The sequence below is a fragment of the Falco punctatus genome, assembly GCF_963210335.1.
Source record: "Falco punctatus genome assembly, chromosome: 1".
NCBI lineage: Eukaryota > Metazoa > Chordata > Aves > Falconiformes > Falconidae > Falco > Falco punctatus.
Genome location: NC_137580.1, coordinates 67,522,747 through 67,539,332, shown reverse-complemented (window position 1 = coordinate 67,539,332; position 16,586 = coordinate 67,522,747). Strand labels below are relative to the sequence as shown.

The window sequence follows — 16,586 nt, the reverse complement described above, 5'->3', positions numbered from 1 at the left end:
TGATGTATCCTTTCACCTCTAATGCTAAGCAGTAGTATCTACTATCCCACATCAGGGGCAGCTAGGTACGATGGAAACTGCTCTCCCCCAAAGATCTTATTCTAATTCCAGAATAAAATTTATACATTGCCCCAAATTAACTCAGCTTACTGCCCTAGTGGCAATGCATGATCCTACCAGAAAACAGGAATAACAAAACTGGGGATCTCAAAATCATTTGTATGTGTGGAACACTTTGGACAGCACTATTCGTACATAGGGATTTTTTAGTGCCCTTTAGTGTTAAGTCCACCCTCCACTTTACATACACAAAAGAAAAGATATTTTTTTTACTCTCCCAGTATTTGAGATCTACTATTTTCTTGTATTTTCTACTATTCCCTTATAGAATTGCTTTCTGAGAACTAGTGAATACTATATTCCTTCTTTAGTTCCTTCACCCTAAAATTCTTTATAATGAATAAAAAAAGATGTCACTTTACATAGAGTGCTGTACCAAAAGCAGTTTTATCTCTTTATTGCAAGTGGTTTTGATATACTTGTGTTGCTGAACTACTAAATTGGGAGGTAGGAAAGTATTTGTTTCTTTAGGAAGCCTTTTTAATCTCTGTGGTGCATTAATTTTGCTTATTAAATAAGCTTTGTAAAACAGGATTTCTTAAATTTCAAAATTCTTCAAAATCAGATGTTAACACAGTGGGTTTAATTTCTTCCAAATTTTCATTTGCAACATAATATTTTTATTTCTTTTCAGCTCCTTTCGATGTACATTGACAAATATTCCACAGACACAGGCTTTGTTAAACAAAGCTAAGCTTCCTTTGGGTTTGTTGCTACATCCTTTCAGAGACCTAACGGTAAAGTAGCTTTTTTTGGTTTTAGTGTCTATATTTGATATATGCATTTGTTGTACTTTTGTTCAAACAATAAAATACAATGAATTGTAAGTCCTGAATTTAAGAAAAGTAGCAAAAAATTGTTTGGGTCTTAGAGAGGAAGAAGGGATAAAGCCTTGCAGCTGCTGCTCTTTGAAATTCGTAAGGGAAATAGTTTTGGACATGTCCTTCAAAAATTTTTCCATACTGTGTGAATGTTTGCTTGTCTGTGGTTTTCTGAAGCTGTGAATTACTACTCTGTGTGTTTGGCTCAGAACTGGCAGCTACCTGTCTTGAGGTGCTTTTGTTGGATGTTTTACTGGCATGATAAATTCTGTCAGTAGAAGATGAGCACAATGTAAGATCGAAGCTGTGTTCGTAACTGTTAAGCAACTCCTCTCCACCTAACTTACTTTTATTGATGTGAAGAGCTGAATAACTCTGATATGACTTATTTTCATATAGTGTGTGTTCTTTGTGTAAGGTTTGCTGTCTGTCATATTTAGTCACCCAGAGTTGTCCTGTCTTTTGTAATTCCTTTTACCATAGTAGTTCTGCTATTGTAACTGTGTAATTTAAAGTAATTTCATGAAAAATCTTACTACATCTTTGACTTGTGAGATTGGATTGAGACAATGATTAAATGTTATTTCTTCTGATTTTCAATGGGAGGATGTTTATAATAGGCATCGTAATTACTCTGTGTGAAAATAAGCTAAAAAGATAAAAGGAAAGATAAGAGTATCTAGTTTTATGAAGCTTTTATGCACTGTACTGCACAGTAATGTTTTCCATTAAATGTATTATGTACCTTTGTTACAGCTTACCATTTTTTCTTTTTAGCAATTACCAGTAATAACAACAAGCACAATAGTGAGGTGCAGATCCTGCAGGACGTATATCAACCCTTTTGTTTCTTTCATTGATCAAAGGAGGTGGAAATGCAATCTGTGTTATAGAGTGAATGATGGTAAGTTTCTGCAGCAGGAGATGCTTCCATTTATAGAATCTCTTTTGAGTATTTGCAGTATTTTGAGTATGGGATACTTTAGATTAAAATGTAGGTGAAAATGGCAGTGGTTTTAGGATGTTTTTTAAAATGTGTGGATCGTAAGTCAAATGTGCTGTGCATTTTCTGAAGCAAAAGGTTGTTTTGCGATTTTCTGGGAGATGAAGAAAATGTGATCATATTATCCTGATTACTTGTGTAACAAAATCAACTCAACTCCACTGACTGCTGTTGCAATATACAAATGGACACATGATGACAGCTAATATTGTCTGTAATCTAGGCCAGAGGTTATGAGAAACAATACAGATTGAAGCTTGTTGTGAAATGCTCTATTTGCATTGGTGTTTTAAAATTGGGGATATATTGCTGTTTTAAATAAACCTCTTGTTTCCAGTTATTTAACTTTGATGTTTCTTGGGATACTTGAAATGTTTGTTTGTTTTATGTAGCCTTACTCTGAATTTTTTTCTGTTGTTAGTGATAATTGAGATATGTCTGCATTAGTTTGTTTGTAGCTGCCATAATGGTTTTTATTTGTTGACAAATATATAAACTTTTTTGTGGGGGAAACTTTTTTTTTCCTAGTTCCTGAAGAATTTATGTATAATCCTCTGACACGATCTTATGGAGAGCCTCACAAACGGCCAGAGGTCCAAAATTCTACAGTGGAATTAATTGCTTCCTCAGATTATATGGTAAAAAAGTTTTCGTGGTAACTTCAATAGCAATTGCATGTTAATATAAATGTGTTTGAAATTAACATTGCATATTACTCCAGTGGTGTGATTTAGTTTTCCTGTGAAGGTCCTCTTAACACCAGAGAACAGTTAAAATTCCTATTTATTTTGAGTGTTGGCAGAGGCTTTTCAGTTAAAGGCAATTGCAATATGTGTAGTCCGGTGCAGTTTCATGTGGCATAGTCTGGTTTGAGTCCGATGCAATGTGGTTTCTGGTTTTCTCCTTCATTTTGAAGAGTTTTTAAAAGACCAGTAATGGAATAACAAGAGAATTAAATTGGGTTCAAATTTTTAGTTAGTAATTGTGACAGAAACAATGCTAACTAGGAGTGAACCTGCAGTTGCTGTGGTAGCAGTCTTGTCTCCAAGAAAGATAAACAAGGCCTGGGAAAAGGCCCTGTTCATAATTCCATTATTAACAGCAGCAAAAATAAATTGTTCTCTTGTCTTTGAATTGAAACAACGTGGCCAAGACATTTGGCAATAAGTAAATACAGCTTGTTATATGGTTGGGAAGAGGACGTAGGTGGAAAATTTAACCCCATTTAATAGATCACATTGTTCACGTACTGAATAAAATGTTTTGAAGAGTGAATTCCATATCTGGCATCAGTGTCACGTTTGAGTTGACTGAAGGGGAGAATAAAATACCCAATTTCTGTTCTGAAGCATAACACCGTATGCTTACTACAAATGGGAATTAATAACCACTGGGACTGTGGTTAAATCTATCTGCGTGACTCTTAGTAGATCAGTTTTATTGCATAATGTATACCTTGCATTTTTCTAAGTATTCCCTTTTTTGACTTCCCTTTTTAATGACTAATAATTTTTAACATTTCTTTAAATATGATTTTTGAACATTTTTTTATTTTTATTTTTTTTTTTTACTTTTTAGCTTCGTCCTCCTCAGCCTGCGGTATATTTATTTGTTTTAGATGTGTCTCATAATGCAGTGGAGGCTGGATATTTGACAATAGTCTGCCAGTCATTGCTGGAAAACCTAGACAAGTAAGAACATAAATAACCTTTTCAAATTATCTAACATGTTATTATGAACAATACTAACCTATAGTTTTGCAGAAAACTTGCATATAGTGTTTAAACATTCTGTCCCTAAAGGACAGAAGTTCTGTTGCCTGAGATTCTGAAATGTGACACATGTCTAAAAAACAAACCAAACCACCAACCAAGCAAAAAAAAACAATCCCCCCACAAAAAAACATACTGAAGCAATTTAGATGATGAGAGCTATCCCTGCATATGATTATAAAAGTGGATCTGCAAATAATTTACTTAATTATCTGCAAAGAATATTTATCTGTGACTTGGAGTAATGTGTTGACTGTGCAAACACCTGTAAACTGTGGTCTTCCCTGCTGCCTAGATCAACAAAACTAAGTAAATTACAGTGATTAAATTGGCTGGTTCTTGCACTAAAATGGCCAAGGTGCTTCGTACTGGAATGTTGTAACCACTAGTGTGAGACTGCCTAGGTGAATTGCGTTGTCAGTTTGGGATTTTTTTTTTTAGATCACAGTTACTTAGATCTACCTGTGCCACTTTCTGTCTGTTCTCATTTTTGTACTGGAACGGCATGTATGGGATTGTTGGTCGTGCTTTTTGAGGGAGGGTTAATAAACTTCACTGTGTTCATGTCTTCTGAAAACTAATTTGCATCCTATGGAGGCCTCACTCTGAAAACTTGTTTTCTACAAGTTTTTCTTAGGAAGCTTGATTTTAATTTCTGACAAAGACATCAACATGTACAACAAAAATCTTCATTTAAATGTATTGGTTTAGTCTGGCTTTGTTCAGATCTTTACAGGTATTTTGTCAGATTCTCAGAAATAGGCTAAATTCCTATAGGAAGATTCATAAAATTCCATGCGAAGTCTATAGGAAAATCAGTACATCCAGTTAATTTATATACCCAGATGGTAAACCCAGTATTTGCCTCTTGCTTTTGTTCAGTCATGGTTTTCAGAGCTTGCTGATGTTTTGTATTTTATTTGAGCAATCCTGTTTAGGTTTTCTTTTTGTAATTTTAATACCATACATAAGAATATTGTCCACATGAGAAACAAGTATGTTGCATTGTAGAGACATTAAATTTTGCTTTAGAGCTGTAAGTATTGTGTAACTAAATTAGTAATTGGGTTTTTTGAGTTATGAAAGAGCAGAATGCACTGTTTTCTGTTGGAGAACTGAGAAGGCTACCATCTTTCATGTGTCAGTGTAACATTTAAATGAACCTACTAAGTTCTGTCTTGGAATAAAGCATCATTATATTAGTGCTTATCCATATTCTATTTTTATCTCAGCGTTTCAGAAAATGCTGAAAAAATACTGCTTGTATTCATGTTCCAGATCTCCTTTCTTTTGTTCTCCCTTCACCCCTGTATACAATGAGCTGAGTTTCTGCTAACATCAGCAGAAGCTGTGCATATGTATGTGTCTTCGGAGAGAAATTTAGGGCTTAATAGTTTATTTTTTAATGCTTCAGGCTGCCTGGAGACTCAAGAACAAGAATAGGGTTCATAACGTTTGACAGCACTGTTCAGTTTTACAACTTACAAGAAGGTTTATCTCAGCCTCAGATGCTAATTGTCTCAGATATTGATGGTAAGTAAAAAGAAAATTAAAACTACATTTTTGAGAAGCTACTTTTTTCCCAGAAGAAAGATCAGAATCTCTCAAATACTGTGATATTAGGTCAATTTTACTGAATGTATAGGAATATATATTTGAAAAATAATCTTAACTACAGAGCAGGTGGTGTTTAAAAAGTGAAATTCAGATGTTAATTTGGCTTTGAATAAAACAAGTTTTGTATAGACTGTGCTGTTCTCTCTAACATATGTATCGGAAAAGTAGACTATTTCATTGTATGTATAGCAGCGGTCAGTGAAATGTTTTATTCTATTTTAATGTTATTTTTTTCTTTAATAAAATGCTTTTTCCATTCTCCCTACAGATATTTTCCTGCCTACGCCAGATAGTTTACTTGTAAATCTCCATGAAAGCAAAGAGGTATGATTGCTCAAAATATGACATCAAATTTAAGGAGCTAAATACTCAAAATTAGACATTCCTTCTAAACTTTGAATTCCAGCCTATCTTCATAATACATAATTCCAATACTACTTTTTAATTATGGAGGTATTACATGCTGTTTGTTTGTTTGCACCATAGTTTTTAAAATTACAACTTTGTTTTCCTTAGTGTGTTGAAACAAAGCTGAAATATTTGTTACTGATTTTTTCCACTTCAGTTATGGCAGTCCCCTACTTTTTTAGAAATAGCAGAAAATCTCAAGCTTGCAAAATTCCATAAACACCTTTCAATCTGTTCTGTAGCTGATAAAAGATCTACTGAATACGTTACCAAATATGTTCACCAATACAAGAGAAACACACAGTGCACTGGGCCCTGCTCTTCAGGCTGCGTTTAAACTGATGTCTCCGACGGGTGGCCGGATATCTGTCTTTCAAACTCAGTTACCATCTCTGGGAGCAGGGCTTTTACATTCCAGAGAAGACCCCAATCAAAGGTCAAGCACGAAGGTACAACAACTTCTTTGAATATTCATCTCATGAGACTAGGGAGCGGCTGTGTCTTTCTGACTTGCATAGTTCTGCAGATCAACTCTGGGGTTTTTTTTATAACAATTCACTAAATTGTAATGATTTAAAGTCTGTGTTTGTGCATTTAAGATCACTGGTTTATGCATGTATGTGTGTGTGGAATTACTTGTTTTGAAGTGCACGAGCTCTTTTTTGGGCCTTTGGTCCATAGCTTTTCTTGGCAAGCAAAAGAAGCTGCAAATATCTCTGACCAAGTTGATAGCAACCTGGGTTTTGAACTAAAGCATGGTTATGTTATTGTAGACCTAAAACATGATTTCTTATTTTTATGGCCTTGTATGCCCTGTATCCAGTGTTACAAATAAACATTCATGTAACTATGTATGAGAACATAAACTTTCTTGAAAGTAGGAACATAAGTGTTTGTAAATACAAACTAAAATAACATGGAGCATAAGGAAAATAATTTCTCCAGGTGGAAATGCCTATAAATTATTGTTTAAAGGAAACTTCCTTATTACACTTTTCTACTGAATAATATTCTTTTGTTTCATGAAGTCTTAAGAGAGCATGATTTAGTCTTAACTGTTTCCTGTATAATTTATTCACCAAAGGTGGTCCAGCATCTTGGTCCAGCAACAGATTTTTATAAGAAGTTGGCACTGGACTGCTCAGGCCAGCAGACTGCTGTGGATTTATTTCTCTTAAGTTCACAATATTCTGATCTAGCTTCTCTTGGTAAGGAGTACCTAACGTATGCTTTCGCTCTTTCCATACTGTTGTCTGTCTTTGGAAGCACAGGTTACTTAAGGAATTTTTAAATCACGTAGACCTTTTTGTACTTTTGTAAATGCAGCTAATGCTGTAAGGAATTAACTTTGAAGTTGATAGCAGTAAAGAACAGGAGGTTTGGATTGATGGTATCAGACAATTTATTCTGGAAATTCAGTTTTAAACAAGGTGCTGCTCTCCTGCTCAAGAACAGGAAACAGCTTATGGCAAGGAGTTAATAAATCTTAATCTTAAGAGTAGAACAGAGTTCTCATCTTTCAGGATTGAACAAAGATTTGTGTCTCTGTGCACACTTGATTTTGCCTCTACACCTTTAAATATTTCTGCATGCACTCCTGTCTTAGCTGCCAAAGGTAGCATGCTTATTGAAGTAAGTGTATAATTAGATAATTGTGTATTGGGATGACTCATCACTGTCTTGAGTGGCCTGAGTATGGACCAGTTGCTGTCTTAGAGATGCAGGTCATATCAAGAAAAAGATGAACATAGATGTGACTTGGCAGAAGATTGGGCATGATTTTTGTGTCCTGACATCATGTTACGGTTTTACCTCTTAACCGTATCTTTTCCCCCTTCACAGCTTGCGTGTCCAAGTATTCTGCTGGATGCATCTATTACTATCCATCTTTCCACCATAGCCATAATCCTGCTCAGGCTGAAAAGTTGCAAAAAGACCTTAAAAGATACCTTACAAGAAAGATTGGGTTTGAAGCAGTTATGCGCATAAGGTGTACAAAAGGTAAGTTTTAAATACAGATATATATGGAAAAGTTGGTGTAAGCTTATTAACTATTATTTTGGATGTGCTTTGTCTTTAGCAACAGTAGACGATTAGTAGCAGTCAGGTTATTTCTTTTCCACTGAAGAGTAAGGTAGTTACCTTCTTGATGTGTTACATTAGCTTTTCCCTTTTTTTTGTTTAATTTTTTTTTTTATTTAAGATGGCACTATCTCATTTCAGCTGAGTTGACGTGTAGTGTAAGGGCATCATTCAGTTTGGAGTCTTCAGAATTGGAACATGAGCTCTACAGGATCATGCTGAAATGTCTAATGATTCATGTAATTGGTTCTATGTGATAGAATAAGTATTTTTACTGTTTTCTTAAACATAGCTTGATGGCTGTGAGTTTTAATTATTGATAGTTTTTCATGCTGTTTTAATCTCACTCTGATTAATTTGCTTCTAGGTCTTTCAATACACACTTTCCATGGTAACTTTTTTGTACGATCTACTGATTTATTGTCCCTTGCCAATGTCAATCCTGATGCTGGATTTGCAGTACAAATGTCCATTGAGGAAAGTCTGACTGACACATCTTTAGTTTGTTTTCAAACAGCTCTTTTGTATACTTCCAGCAAAGGTAAGTAAATTCAAATGGATTGACCACTGGGCTTTTTGGTTTTTTCTAACATGATGTTTGTATAGTTAGTTCCACAGCCTTTTGTTGTTCTCTGTACCCTAAGAGAATCATGTCAAAGCTAGTGAGACTACTTGGCAGTTGATCACATAATGTAAATCTTTATAAAGATGTTTTGATGGAAAAATGTAATTTATATCCCTCTTGTATAAAGCGGATTCAGCAAGATTCCTTTACTTAAAAGGCGTGTTGTGGTTATGAATAGTAACCTGTTAGGCACACACTTTGTCCAGAATCCCAGACCTGTGATGGATTGGAGTAAGTTGCTAGTACGTTGGGTGGGCATAAAGAATAGCAGCCACTTTCTGTTGTGGATAATGCCACAGAATTTTGGGATGGAAATCAATGTACTTCATTTGTAGCATCAAGACATTTTATTGTGGGTGTTACAAGCTGGTTTGTGTTATGAACCTGTGCTGATTTTTAAGTTGAATGGTTTAGAGCACTGCAGAATTTGAACAGGTCAAGAGACAGGAGTGGGAGAGTGTTACAGCAATTTCCTGACTAGCACATTTTTACAGAACAAGTGCATTGTGGATGAGAGGAGATACGCTGTAATGACTGAACTTGTATACCTCTACCAGGAGATATTGCATAGTAATTTCTACTTATTTTTTATTAGGTGAACGTCGAATTCGAGTGCACACACTTTGCTTGCCTGTAGTAAGTTCACTGGCTGATGTATATGCAGGAGCAGATGTACAAGCAGTTGTATGCCTCTTAGCAAACATGGGTGAGTACAGACCAGGAAGATTGAAATATCCTTTTGTATGTTCTTAATTTTGCTAGCTGTTTAAATGAAGCAGTGAATGGAGCCTGGGTGTTGTAGTAAAAGGTTGGAGTGGAGCACACTGAAGCCTGAGAATACAAAAGACGACAAAATCAGTTACACCTAAACCATTAACAGAAATATTCCTAGTCTGAATATTTAGTTGACTTTAATCTTTTAAAGGGAACTGCTTATACTGTTCTCTAGTGTTTATTAAAGGGCAAAGAACCATAATGGACTTTGATCATCATGGTTGTTATCTTGAAAGTTTAGCGTTCTAGGATTACTTAAGAAGCAGAGTGATTCGGTTTAGTCCATTGCTGGAGACTAAAAGGCAATTTCTGACAACAGTGTATCCGAGATATGCATTAGTTATCTATGCTTTTATCCTGCTATTACTAGGTTGAAAATTCTTGCTTATCCCCTTCTTGTGGATTGTATGTAGCTGTTTCATAGACTGATCTCTGCTATTGAATGTGTATGGCTCTGTGCAGCATTTTAGCATGTGCTGCATTGTATATTAATAGTTGAAAAAATTAGAAATAAATAGTATGTCTGTATCTCATCCTGTATGTGCATTCAGTCCAGCAGGTGGCTTCCTCCAACCAAAGGATTTGCAGCCCTTTCTCAGCAGAATAAAATAATTGCTGCAAATCTTATCTTGGAGATAGGACAGCAGAGTTTCATCAGCTAAGCTATTTGCATAAGGTTAAAAAGATTTATATTTAGTCTCAAGTACATACCACGGCTTTAAACAATTTTTTTAATACTTCAGCAGTAGGAACTAGGGAACAGAGATCAGCCACTGTGTATTTCTTAAGCATTGGAAAAGTTAAGTTTCTGTGTGGACAGTCATTTTATTTACTTCTAAAAAAAGCTGGGACCACAGGTGGTGTTTTGGTGGGGTTTTTGTTTTGGTTTGGATTGGATTTTTGGTGGTTTGGGTTTTTTTTTTAAATCTTAAAGTAATCACCCAAAAGCATGACTTAATATGTTCAGCTTAAGGAAATGAGTGAGGCTAACTCTGGTAACTTCTTGTGTCCTTCTAACCCAACAGCTGTGGATCGCTCAGTTTCATCTAGTCTTGCGGATGCAAGAGATGCCTTAGTTAATGCTGTGGTAGACTCCTTGGCAGCATACATGTCAACTGCCTCAAATCTACAGCAGTCCATGCTGATAGCACCAAATTCCCTCAAGTTGTTCCCACTGTATATTTTGGCCCTTCTCAAACAGGTATGTATAATCTAGTGAATTAATGTTTAATTCGTTGGTCCATATGAGGAATTCTTCAGCTCTAGGTCAAGCAGTGTCTGCACTTCTCTAAAAATACGAAAATTGAGTTATCCTTTTTGAGCTTACAGGACTTTCACGTAGAAGATCACTATGTTAGCTTATTTTAAGTGATTAGTACCTGAATGGTTTATTGGTTTACTTGATTTCAATTTTTTTGTATTTTGTCTTACTTGGTTTTACGATGAAAATAAATAAATACATATTTTTTTAAAAAATTACATATGGTAACAATTAGCATTTCTTAGATTTTGGCAGCTAATTGGTGTTGCCCCCAAAGATTGTTGGAAGCTGTTTATTAGTACTTCTTCAGTTTTGTTTTATGAAGAAAAAACAAGTCAAATATTTTTCGGTACATACACTTCGTATTTTAAAGTACCAAGAAGGACAGTGGGTTTCCATGGAGATACAATGAAACCTATTACAGAAACTAAAGTGATGTAGTTTAAAAGTTCAGAATTGGTTACTACTTTTACCCTTTAATTTTTCAATAACTTTGTGTTACCAAACGTCATATTTAAAAAGAGAACTTCCTGCAGGCTTTTGTTATTAGTAAATCGCATAGTTTAAAGATTTTCATGTCTGATGTTCTTTGTTATAAACCTTTATATAAGTTTGGTAAGAAATCCAGTTATATTAACTCATTTTCTTTGGCTTAGTGATTAATTTCAGTCTCTAATATACTGATTAGAACTTTGGTACTTGCATAAGTAATGCAGTTAATGGTGGAGAAAAGACCAGACCATTTATTTTCAAGAGGATCTGTGTAAAAAATAAGGAAGAGTGGCCGAGAAAATAAGTTGCTGAGGTAGTTTTTTTAATTATCTTTGTTAGTAATAACAAAAAACCCTGGGATATAGAGAAACCAAACCCAAAATGCTGTGGCAGCTGAGGAGAAGAGCACTGATGTACATAGCTTTGTTGTAAAAGTGAATATAAACTTTGATTATAGTAATATTCTCCACTGAATCAGAATATGGTGCTTATTCCATCGTGTTGCTTTTCACAGTGGTTGTTTACAGATTGCTTCTAAAGGAGATCTGAGAAGTCCAGTAGGAGAGAGAGTTAAAAGGAAATTTTATCCTGAGAGCGCCTAGTTCCTGCTATAAAACATGAAAGTATATTTCCCTTCCAAAGCTTTTTCTTAACACTTAATTCTTACTAATAGTAGATCAGTTAATCTTATCCACAGAATTATCTTTTTTCAATTTTGTTAGGCTCATATCTTCCCATGACATCTTGCATTAGTGAGTTTCACAGGCCAGTAACATTTGTCAAGAATAAAAATGAGAAATGCTGGCCCAATCACATAAAATTTTATACAAAGTGGAGGGAAAATTTATTTTCCTTCATCAATAAGAAGGGAGAATGGATTATAGGTTTGTGGCTTTCTAACAGTGCTACTGTATTATTATAATAATACATTTTTAGAAAGTTTTAAAAGGTATTGTATTCAGGTTGTGTTTGATTAAGTTTCTAATGTATCTCAATAAGATACATATTTTTTTTACAAAAGCTTTGCCTTCTTTGCTTGACACTTTCAAAAACTGGAAATATACTGTTTAGACGTGAACATAAACCAGAGGATTTATTTCTGTAACACCACTGCTCTCTTACAGAAAGCATTTAGAACAGGCACAAGTACACGCTTGGATGATCGTGTCTATGCAATGTGCCAGATGAAGAGCCAGCCTCTTGTTCATTTGATGAAAATGATACATCCCAACTTGTACAGAATAGACAAGTTGATTGATGAGGTAATGTATGAAGCCTGTTTTATAACATCTTCTAGTTTTAATGCTCTGTTAAACCTGATGTTGTGCTGCAATAATTAAAGTTGTTACTGTAATGTAAACTGAACTTTTTTTGTAAATTAGGAAAATTCAAGAAAAACATTACTGTATTTTCAACTCAAAATTTGAAAATACAGTAATGTGTTATGAGCCGAACTGTGGTTTTATTTCACCTTGTTTCAGTGGTGACAGTAATTACATGTTTTTCTACTGTGCAAAGAAAGCAGAGAAGATAGTATGCATTGGAAACATCTCTAGTTCTATGGTTTTGTGTTTTAGAACTGTCAGGGAGAAATGGGTGAAGTAGATGTGCCGGAGGATTCTAGGTTTTGTGTACTGAAACAAGATGTAGTTGTCTGCAATAATAAGCTTCCAGTTGTTTATCAGACTGATGTGGATGAAACAGAATTCTACTTCTAGATGGACATTATCAGACTGAGGAAGTACTTTGTGTACAAAACCAGGTTTTATTAGTTTGCCTTTTACAGAGGTAGCCTAGGAAATGGATGCATTTTTTTTAACAAGTAGTGGTAAGTTAGGCTTTTATTTAAGGTCAAAGTTAGCTATAATGGCAAAAATACGTTTTTTTTTTTTTTTAAGTAAGTTTTTATGAGTTTTAGTCACTAGCTTCGGAAAAGTATATGTAGGAGTTTGTTTTTAAGTGTCATACAAATTCATATGATAATGCGAGTAGTTAGTCTCAAACGTTTTTTTAAGGTATTTCATAAACTCACATATGCAAGTCTAAACTCAGTGTTCTTCAGTGGAATTGATTAGTTAGTCTTTTTATACTCTTCCCCGACCCCCAGAATTTTGGAAGCCAACTTCTTCAACTAACCTTGTTGAGTTTTTTGTGGAACTTATGCTGAAATGCTATATTCAGTGTGCGAGTGCTGTAAAGAACCAGCAGTGCCTTCGGGACATCCAGTTTCATTAGCACAGAAAAGGATTTCAGATCAGTTATTTCTAGTAGAATAATAGAGAAAATAGGGCATATTTGACCTACTCAAGTTAATTGACAAACCACTTTTTAAATCATATACCAGAGCGCTAATCGTAGAATCAGAGAATGGGGACTTTAAAGATCACCTGGTTCCAACCCCCTGCCATGGGCAGGGACACCTTCCACTAGACCAGGTTGCTCAGAGCCCCATCCAGCCTGGCCCTGAACACTGCCAGGGATGGGGCATCCACAGCTGCTCTGGGCAGCCTGTGCCAGTGCCTCACCACCCTCACAGTAAAGAATTTCTTCCTTATATCTAATTTAAATTTACCCTCTTTCAGTATAAAGCCATTTCCCCTTGTCCTATCACTACATGCCCTTGTAGAAAGTCCCTCTACAGCTTTCTTACAAATCCCCCTTTAAGTACTGGGAGGCTGCTGTAAGGTCTCCCGGAGCCTTCTCTTCTCCAGGCTGAACAGCCCCAACTCTCTCAGCCTGTCTTCATAGGAGAGATGCTGCAGCCCTTTGCTCACCTCTGTGGCCCTCCACTGGACTCACTCCAATATGTCCATGTCCTTCTGATGCTGGGGACCCCAGAGCCAAGTAGAGTGGGAGAATCACCTCTCTACCTGCTGGCCACACTTCTTTTGATGTAACCCAGGATATAGTTGGCTTTCTGGGCTGCAAACACACATTGCCAGGTCATGTTGAGCTTCTTGTCAACTAACACCCCCAAGTCTTCCTCCACAGGGTTGCTTTCAATCCACGCTCTGCCCAGCCTGTATTTGTGCTTTAGATTGCCCCAACCCACTACAGGACATTGCACTTGGCCTTGCTGAACTTCCTGAGGTTTATATAGGTGTGCCTCCTGAGCCTGTCAGGTCCCTCCAGATGACATTCATTCCCTCCAGTGTGTTGTCCATACCACGCATCTTGGTGTCATCAGCAAACTTGCTGAGGGTGTGCTCAGTCCCACTGTCTATGTTGCCAGCAAAGACACTGAACAGCACGGGATGCAGTACTGACCCCTGAGGAACACCACTTGTCACCAGTCGGCACTTAGACGTTGAGTCATTGACCACAGCTCTTTTGAGTGCAACCATCCAGACAGTTCCTTATCCACCAAGTAGCCTAAATCCACATCTCTGCAGTTTAAAGACAGATGTTGTGCAGGACAGCGTGAAATGCTTTGCACAAGTCCAGGTAGATGTCGTCAGTTGCTTTTACCTTACTCATCAATGCTGTAACCCCATGAGAAGGGATAAGAAATTAGTGAAGCCATGTTGGCTGTCAGCAATCACCTCTTTATTTTCCATGCACCTTAGTGTAGCTTCCAGGAGGACCTGCTCCATTATCTTGCCGAGCACAGAGGTGAGAGTGACTCTCCTGTAATTCTCCTGGGTGTGCTTTGTAAACTCCATTTTTAAAAAGGGTAAGTTTCCCCTCTTCCAGTCAGTTGGAACTTCACCAGGCTGCCATTACTTCTTGAATACAATGGATAATTGCTTAGTCATTTCATCCACCCGTTCCCTCAGGACCTGCAGATGCATCCCATCAGGTCACAGGGATTTGTGCACCTTTAGGTTCCTTAGATGGTCTCAGGTCTGGTCTTCTCTTGCACTGGGCCGTTCTTCATTCTCCCAGTCCCTGCCTTTATCTTTTGCGATTTGGGTGGTGTGGCTGGAGCACTTGCTGGTGAAGGCTGAGGCAAAAAAGTCATCAAGTTACCTCAGCCTTCTCCATATCCTGGGTAATCAGGTCTTCTGTTTCCTTCTGGAGAGGGCACACGTTTTCCGAAGTCTTCCTTTTGTCACCAACATATGTATAGAAGCTTTTCTTGCTGCCCTTGGTGTCCCTGGCCAGTTTTAATTCTATCTGGCCTTTAGCTTTCCTAACCTGATCCCTGGCTGCTTGGACAGCTTCTGTGTATTCCTCCTGTGCTACCTGTCCTTCCTTCCACCCTCTGTAGGCTTCCTTTTTGTGTCTGAGTTTGTCCAGGAGCTCCTTGTTCATCCATGCAGGCCTCCTGGCATTTTTGCCTGACTTCCTCTGTGTTGGGACGCATCGCTCCTGAGCTTGGAGGAGATGGCCCTTGAATATTAACCAGCTTTCTTGGGTCCTTCTTCTTTACAGGGCTTTATCCCATGGTACTCTACCAAGCAGATCCCTGAAGAGGCCAGATTCTGCTCTCCCAAAACCCAGGGTAGCAAGCTTACTTATGCACCCTTCTCGTTGCCCTAAGGATCTTGAACCCCACCATTTCATGGTCACTGCAGCCCTTGAGCTTCACATTCCACACCAGCCCTTCCTTGTTGGTGAGAACAAGGTCCAGCACAGCGCCTCTCCTTGGCTCCTCTGTCATTGGAAAAGGACATTATCACCAACACATTCCTGGAACCTCTTGTATTGCTTATACCCTGCTGTGTGGAGTGGTTGAAGTCCTTCATGAGGACCAGGGCTTATGAATGTGAGGTGTCTCCTATCTGTCTATAGAGGGCCACATCTGCTTGGTCTTTCTGGTCAGGCAGCCTGTAGCAGACCCCCACTATAATGTCACCTGTCCCTGCCCTGCCTTTAATCTGGACCCATAAACTCTGTCTGGTCAGTTGCTTGTCCATCCCCAGGTAGAGCTCCGTGCACTCCAGCTGGTCATTGACATAGAGGGTGACACCCCCTCCTTGTCTCCCCTGCCTGTCCTTCCCCAAGAGCCTGCATCCTTCCATTCCAACACTCCAGTTGTAGGAGCAATCTCTGCACATCTCCATAATGCCAGTAAGATCATAGCCCTGAAGGCATGTGCACATCTAACTCCTCTTGTTTATTCCCCATGCTATGTGCATTTGCATAGATTTGCATAGAGGCATTGAAGTTGGGCCCCCAGTGGAGGTGACTTACTGGCCGGAGTGGCTGGAATTCCTTTGTGCTGCTCTTCAGGTGTCCTGCGATCCCTGTCCAGGCTCTGGGCATCTATGGCCAACACTGGCTTCAAACTGGAAGGAGTGGGATGGATTGAGGTTCCCCTCCCCTGCCACATTAGTTTAAAGCCCTCTTCTCCAGCCTGGCAAGCATATGACCCAAGATGCTCTTCCCCTTCTCTGACAGATGGACACCATCAGCCCCCAGCAGACCAGGTTTCTCAAAGCAAGTGCCATGGTCTAAGTAGCCAAAGCCCTGGCTGTGGCACCAGTCCTGTAACCATTTGCTGATTCACCAGATTGAAGTTGTCCTTTCAAGACTTTTCAAATCTGCTATTTAGTACTACTTTGGTTTAAACTATTTGTGACAGAGGCTGTTCTTAAATTTCTTGTTTGTTTAGAAAATTCTGTGATACACATTACAGATTTTTTTTAATGTTTTTGTTGGTTTTCTT

General features: G+C 37.6%; 1 protein-coding gene across 4 annotated transcripts in view; it reads left to right on the top strand.

The window, feature by feature from the left end:
* SEC24B (SEC24 homolog B, COPII coat complex component) overlaps window positions 1-16,586 on the top strand; it is a 49,712-nt gene that overhangs the window by 27,391 nt on the left and 5,735 nt on the right. For all 4 annotated transcript variants that reach the window (XM_080374028.1, XM_080374027.1, XM_080374030.1 and 1 more), the window contains 13 exons: window positions 755-857; window positions 1,719-1,845; window positions 2,473-2,582; window positions 3,523-3,635; window positions 5,131-5,249; window positions 5,602-5,657; window positions 5,984-6,190; window positions 6,826-6,949; window positions 7,584-7,742; window positions 8,191-8,364; window positions 9,044-9,154; window positions 10,248-10,423; window positions 12,100-12,237. In XM_080374028.1, coding sequence (XP_080230154.1) covers window positions 755-857; window positions 1,719-1,845; window positions 2,473-2,582; window positions 3,523-3,635; window positions 5,131-5,249; window positions 5,602-5,657; window positions 5,984-6,190; window positions 6,826-6,949; window positions 7,584-7,742; window positions 8,191-8,364; window positions 9,044-9,154; window positions 10,248-10,423; window positions 12,100-12,237 — 1,717 coding nt within the window. The remainder of the gene's footprint in view (window positions 1-754; window positions 858-1,718; window positions 1,846-2,472; window positions 2,583-3,522; window positions 3,636-5,130; window positions 5,250-5,601; window positions 5,658-5,983; window positions 6,191-6,825; window positions 6,950-7,583; window positions 7,743-8,190; window positions 8,365-9,043; window positions 9,155-10,247; window positions 10,424-12,099; window positions 12,238-16,586) is intronic.